Source organism: Rhagoletis pomonella, unplaced genomic scaffold (genome assembly GCF_013731165.1).
Source record: "Rhagoletis pomonella isolate Grant_MI unplaced genomic scaffold, Rhpom_1.0 Rhpom_scaffold_00826, whole genome shotgun sequence".
Taxonomy (NCBI): Eukaryota; Metazoa; Arthropoda; class Insecta; order Diptera; family Tephritidae; genus Rhagoletis; species Rhagoletis pomonella.
The window spans coordinates 20,238-26,610 of record NW_023459380.1 but is presented as its reverse complement, the minus strand read 5'-3'; the positions used below and the strand labels follow the sequence as shown (position 1 = coordinate 26,610).

Genomic DNA, 6,373 nt, shown 5'->3' with positions numbered 1-6,373 from the left:
ATCAGGTGGTTCACTCATTTTTAATTAGCGATTGCTGGAGTGCTATGAGCCCTCAAATATCAATATGAATTCACAGATTAAAGTAAGTTTTCTTTCCTCCCAGAGGAAGTCAAATAAGAGATTTGTTTTTATGTATACACGTAACTATACACAGATTGATGCTAAGTTACTTAATATATGAGTTAGCACAATTTTTGTCCAGAAAGTTATTGACTGTTGCTCAGCAGAGCTTGCGCTTAAAGAATTGCTCCGATTACTTCGTATGTTAGAACACGATGAACACATAGGATACTTTTATCTTATAGATGGACCAGGAACCAAGCTATTATATAGAATAGAATTGAATGATTGTTTTACAGTTCGAAATGTTTTAAGGCGTCGCAAGGCAAGCGGGTTTTGGCTATTTATCGGTAGTTATTATCTATACCAATTGTATTAACAGAAGTGCCACCTTTTTGTAAGAAGTGATCTCGCGAACGGCTGTACCGTTTTTTTTTTGAAATAGGCTTTTTTGGTTATAGCCACTGCATATTTCTGGAAGCGTTGTGGTAGAGGCCAGGAACTTGGTATGAAGGTTTTGAAATCAATCCCGTATTCTTGTAGAAAAGTGGGGGCTATTGGTAAAGAGGGCATGGCGCCTTCCAAACATATTGGAACTTTTACCTATCTATAAATACATATATAATTTTTCGGTACGTGTGTTTTCGAGTGAACTCGTAATTGGCCGAAATGCATTTAATGAAATGTTTGTCCTAAAGTCCTTGTATAGTTTAGGTTCACAACTTAAAACGCGCTGGAGTCGAGTTATTAAAAATCTTATTTATGATCTGATTTGGCTAATATTCAAAATATATATTGGTAACGTGAAGGGAAATATTTCTGCGAAAAAAATGGCTCGCCATGTGGCTTTGTAGTCGAGCTATTACTAAAATTCGTATTTATATTCCCACTTGCCTCATAAACAAGATGTATATTGGTAACGGTAGGGGCAATGCTATTGAAAAAAAGAGGCGCAAGGTGGCGCTAGAGTCGAGTTATTGCTAAAAATCGTCAAGTGAAGTCATTCGGAGACACCAGGGATCAAAATCAAATTACCACCGTTAAATCGACCACCATAATCATTGCGGTCCTTGCTTTACGGCGACTAAACAAAATAAAGACAATTCTTGATGAATGCCTTCAAATTCAATTGTAAGACATTTATGGTATTTCGTCTGAAATAAGTCTATGTATATTGGATTTCTGTGGACCAATGATGTTCTCTCATTTTAAATTTGCCACCACCTTTTCTATACAGATTCAAGGACGATTCATAATCGAGCCGGATCATTGTTTCCGAAAAAACTTCTTCACGGACATAACGCTTTCGTTAGGTTATTTAAGACGGCAATGGAGGATATGCTTTCTGACGACCACAAAACCAAATGTGAACTGTGGGTTTGTTGTGGTGAACACTTAGTACCAAATATTTGAGTAAAGAAAGAAATTTTGTGCGGGTCGAAGTTCGCGGTTTCTGCTAGTTAAGTTATAAACAAGTAATGTGATATTTCTCTAATAAAGTACGATTTAATAAAATGAACTTTGTCAAACCAACTCATTTAATATTCATTTATAAATACATATATTCCAGGTTTATAACCAATTGAAAACATATTCACGTCGAGGTGCTAAGAAAAATAAAATGCATGACAGGAAAGCCAATGTGGCTACGGCTGAAGCGGGTGTAGACGCACCCACTCGTCTGCTGCTTTATAAATTAATAAATAACCAAATTTTGGAACAAATAAATGGTATTATATCGACAGGCAAAGAGGCAGTAATTCTACATGCCAATTCCGATGCTGGCTATGCTGAAAATGTTAATGAATATAATAGAACCATATGCTCTCCTCAATTATTACCCAAAGAATGTGCTATTAAAATATTCAAAACTACTCTAAACGGGTTTAAGCAACGGGATCGGTATATAAAGGATGATTATCGATTTAAAGATCGTTTTAGTAAACAAAATAAGCGTGTTATCATAAACATGTGGGCGGAAAAGGAAATGCATAATATTATGCGCATGCAAAGAGTCGGTATAAACTGCCCAGACGTGGTTGTTTTAAAAAAGCACGTGTTAGTAATGTCTTTCATTGGCAATAATCATAATGCGGCACCAAAACTTAAAGATGCACGACTAAGTTCGTGGGAATTGAGTTATGCCTATGAAGAAATAATTACAGTGATGCACAAGCTTTATAACCAAGCAAAGTTGATACATGCCGATCTGAGTGAGTACAATATCCTATGGCACGATAAGAAGTGTTGGATCATCGATGTAGCGCAGTCTGTGGAGCCGGAACATCCAAGCGCATTAGAACTTCTAATGCGTGATTGTGGTAACATAATAACCGTAAGTATAACTTATTCACTTGTATGTACTATATGCAAATAATCATCCCTCAGAGCCATTTGACACCCATTAATAGATATGCTAACAAAAAGAAATTTTTACAAATATCGTTTTACAATCAAATGACGTGATTGAATCCTTCCACTTGATGATCACTGTCCGATCTTAATAGAAATATTTCGTTGTAACAACTTAAATATTTATTATTTATTTATTCAGGTTCTTCGATTCGATTGCGAGTGAATTGCATTCAATGACTCTTTAAATTCAACATTGGGTGTTACCGCTTTGATCTGCGTTTTTAAAATATGAAACGCACTGGTTTTTAGATTCATTTGCTGATTCAATTTCACCTGGATCTCACATGGGTTGGAGTACTTCCCTTCTTAGATATTGCTTGTGTATGTTATGTTTATTTCGACAAAGAGCTCCCAAACACCACGAGATGTGAACAATAGAAAGAATTACAAAAAATGTGTTATATTTTTCTGTACATCCGGAGATATACAGCCAGATATCATGGTTGGTTTGCTTGGTAGCACAATATTTATATGAGCACTTGAAAGTAAAAGTAAAAAATTCTGGTTTTCTGGGGGTTGGACAATATTTGCCAATTCTGATATTATACGCTGAAAATGTTCACCGACCTTTTATTTACCTTTCAAAACAAAACGGCACCAAAATTTCTTTGTTATTAACCGACTTCAAAAAAAGGAGGAAATCATATCAACTTGTTGGCAAGAGTGATTCTGTATTCAATTTCTATGTTGAAATTATTATTAATACTGGTTCCCAATTCTCTACTTTCTAGAAATTATAACTGTCAACAATGAATGCTAAGGCGCGAATGCGCTGACTGACTTTTTCATGACAGGAGATACTTCGTCTTGTCCTCGTTTACTATCAAATCTAATCGCCTTGCTTCTTTATCCAACTTGGAAAAGGCAGAGCAGACTTACCGATGATGTAGATGTCATCGGCATACGCCAATTGCTGGCTCTTGTAAACAATTTTTCCTGGGCGGTTCAGTTCGGCAGCTCTTATTATCTTCTCCAAGATCAGATTAAAGAAATCACATGAAAGGGAGTCGCCCTGTCTGAAACTGTTTTTGGTAGCAAACGGCTCGGAGAGATTTTTCCCAATTCTGACGGAGCTAGTGCTATTGCTCAACGCTATTTTAAACAGCCGTATCAGTTTCGTGGGGCTGCCAAATTCAGACATCGCGGTATATACATAGGCAACTCCTTTTAGTGCTGTCGAAAGCGGCTTTGAAGTCTACAAATAGGTGGTGAGTGTCGATCCTTTTCTCGCGGATCTTTTCCAAAATTTTGTGTATGCTGAATACCTGGTCTGTGGTGGATTTGAAAGGTCTAAAGCGACACTGATAAGGCCCAATCAGTTCGTTGACGGTCGGCTTCAGTCTTTTACACAATATGCTTGATAAGACCTTGTAACCTTATTATTGTAATATTATTTAGAATATCACAAACGTTTGTAGGCCTATCATAGATAAAAATTAACGTTTGATAGATTTTCCCATTTCTACAATGAGAAAAAAGTTCAATATTTCTACGGCAGTTAGCCCCCTTTTTTTAACTGTAGTGATATAATGTGGAATTTCCGACTAAATCATGCAGAATCGTACGTAGGTCTCCTTTAATGCTCAATATATGGGCAAATCTTCGGAACCATGCGATACAACGCTAAAAAAAATTTAAATTTTTAAATTGAACGCACACAAATAAATTATACATCAATTGTTTGAAATCCATTGAGGAAACATTAAATTCTTGTGTGATTCATTTTTCTCAAATGCTTAAAGAGTTATAAGTAAACAACTATAATTTTTGAAAACTGAATATTAGCGATACTTCTAGAGGGCGTAGTTTTTGTCCGATTTCAAAAATTTTTAAAACAGTATTTAATAAGGTCAGGCGCAATGTGTATATCAAATTTGGTACAGATTGGTGAAGTGGTTTTCGAGATACAAACATTTGACCTAAGTGGGCGGGCCACGCCCAGTTTCCAAAAAATTTTACGAAAAACTAATCCATTGGAAATACCATTTTTGAGTAAATATTTAAAAATTCGTTAACTGCATTGCCCAAAGATCTGAAAATCCTTATATACATACATACATACATACAAATTCGTTGCCGTATTTTAGACGAAAACTATTTTATGTATTTAGCGTTTGCAACGAACTTTGTGAGGAATGCTATCTAACGACCACGCTTAATGCCAACCTGATATGTTTTAGTCTGTCAGTTTGCCATCAAAAAAAGGGAAATTTTGAAGCCATTCACGCAAAGACCTATTCAGACAATATTTCCATATTTTCAAAGGCACGCAGCTTAGGTCTTATTTTTATCTTTAATGTATAATTACCGCCCAATTCTGTGTTTTCTTGATACATTTTTTGTAAGGAAATTTTATCAAGATTTTTATCAAGTAAAAGCTCCCTTCGCATTCTGTGTCAATATTTATAAAACAAAAAGCTCTACGATTTCCACATTAGTGGAACTGATTTCCACATTAGTAGAACTGATTTCCACATTAGTGGAACTGATTTCATTTTCACATATAAAAAATATGAATTTAAAAGCAAAAAGGCTTTTGACTGCCGTAGCCGAGTAGGTAGAGATGTCGACTATAATTCCGTGTGTAGCAAGTTCAAATGCCGGCACATGGAGTATTTAATTGTTAGAAACAAATTTATTAATATATAAAATTTATACATTTCACATGAAGTTTCAATTTGTCAGTAGCATTTTCAATCTTGATAATTTATCAAGAAAAGAGCTTTTGATTTCTGTGATTGAATACTAATTCTTGATAAATAATAAAAAATTTACAAATTATAAAGATTTTCAATTTATCAAGTGCACAGAATCGGGCTGTTAATATGTATATAAACAAACAAGAACAGTTTAGTAATTGCTGAAAGTTCAAAATAGAAAAGAACTTGAAATATTACATTTTTGATGATTACGAGTGACAGATTTCAAATTGTTACAGTTTATTTCCAATGATGAGCAAATATTTTTCTGAACGCCAAATACATTTTCCAATATTACTTTTACTATTTGCAATGATTTTTGAAAGTCTCCGTTTTGCGAAAAAGTTAAAATGACATTCTCTTCTTCTTCTTTTTTGGCGCTGTAACCGCCTAAGCGATTTTGGCCGAGTTCAGCAAAGCACGCCAGTCGTTTCTCCTCTGTGCCAACTGACGCCAATTGGAAACGCCAAGTGAAGCCAAGTCCTTCTCCACCTGATCTTTCCATCGCAGTGGGGGTCTCCCTCTTCCTCTGCTACCACCAGCGGGTTCCGAGTTGAATACTTTCAGAGCTGGAGCGTCGGTGTCCATTCGAACGACATGACCAAGCCAGCGGAGCCGCTGTATTTTAATTCGCTGCACTATGTCCATATCGTTGTAAAGCTCATACAGCTCATCGTTCCATCGTCTGCGGTACTCGCCGTCGCCAACGCGTAAAGGACCGTAAATCTTCCGCAAAGTCTTTCTCTCAAACACCCCAAGAGCCGCCTCTTCGGATGTTGTCATTGTCCATGCTTCTGCGCCATATACCAGCACGGGCATGATGAGTGACTTATAGAGCGTGGTTTTCGTACGTCGAGAGAGGACTTTACTCCTGAATTGCCTACTCAGTCCAAAGTAGCACTTGTTGGCAAGAGTGATTCTACGTTGGATTTCAATGCTGACATTATTATCGGTGTTAATGCTGGTTCCCAAGTAAACGAAATTCTCTACTTTCTCGAAATTGTAACTGTCAACAGTGACGTGGGAGCCAAGGCGCGAATGTGCTGACTGTTTGTTTGATGACAGGAGATACTTCGTCTTGTCCTCGTTTACCACCAGACCCATGCGCTTTGCTTCCCTATCCAACTTGGAAAAGGCAGAACAGACTTCGCGGTTTTTGTTACCGATGATGTCGATGTCATCGGCATAAGCCAGCAATT

The 6,373-nt window shown here is 36.6% G+C and overlaps 1 protein-coding gene across 1 annotated transcript; it reads left to right on the top strand.

The window, feature by feature from the left end:
* Positions 1-1,630: 1,630 nt before the first annotated feature.
* On the top strand, positions 1,631-2,465 carry LOC118751591 (serine/threonine-protein kinase RIO3-like). Its single transcript, XM_036486411.1, has one exon. It carries the CDS (start codon positions 1,682-1,684, stop codon positions 2,435-2,437), a length of 756 nt encoding a protein of 251 aa, XP_036342304.1. The 5' UTR covers positions 1,631-1,681; the 3' UTR covers positions 2,438-2,465.
* Positions 2,466-6,373: the final 3,908 nt, after the last annotated feature.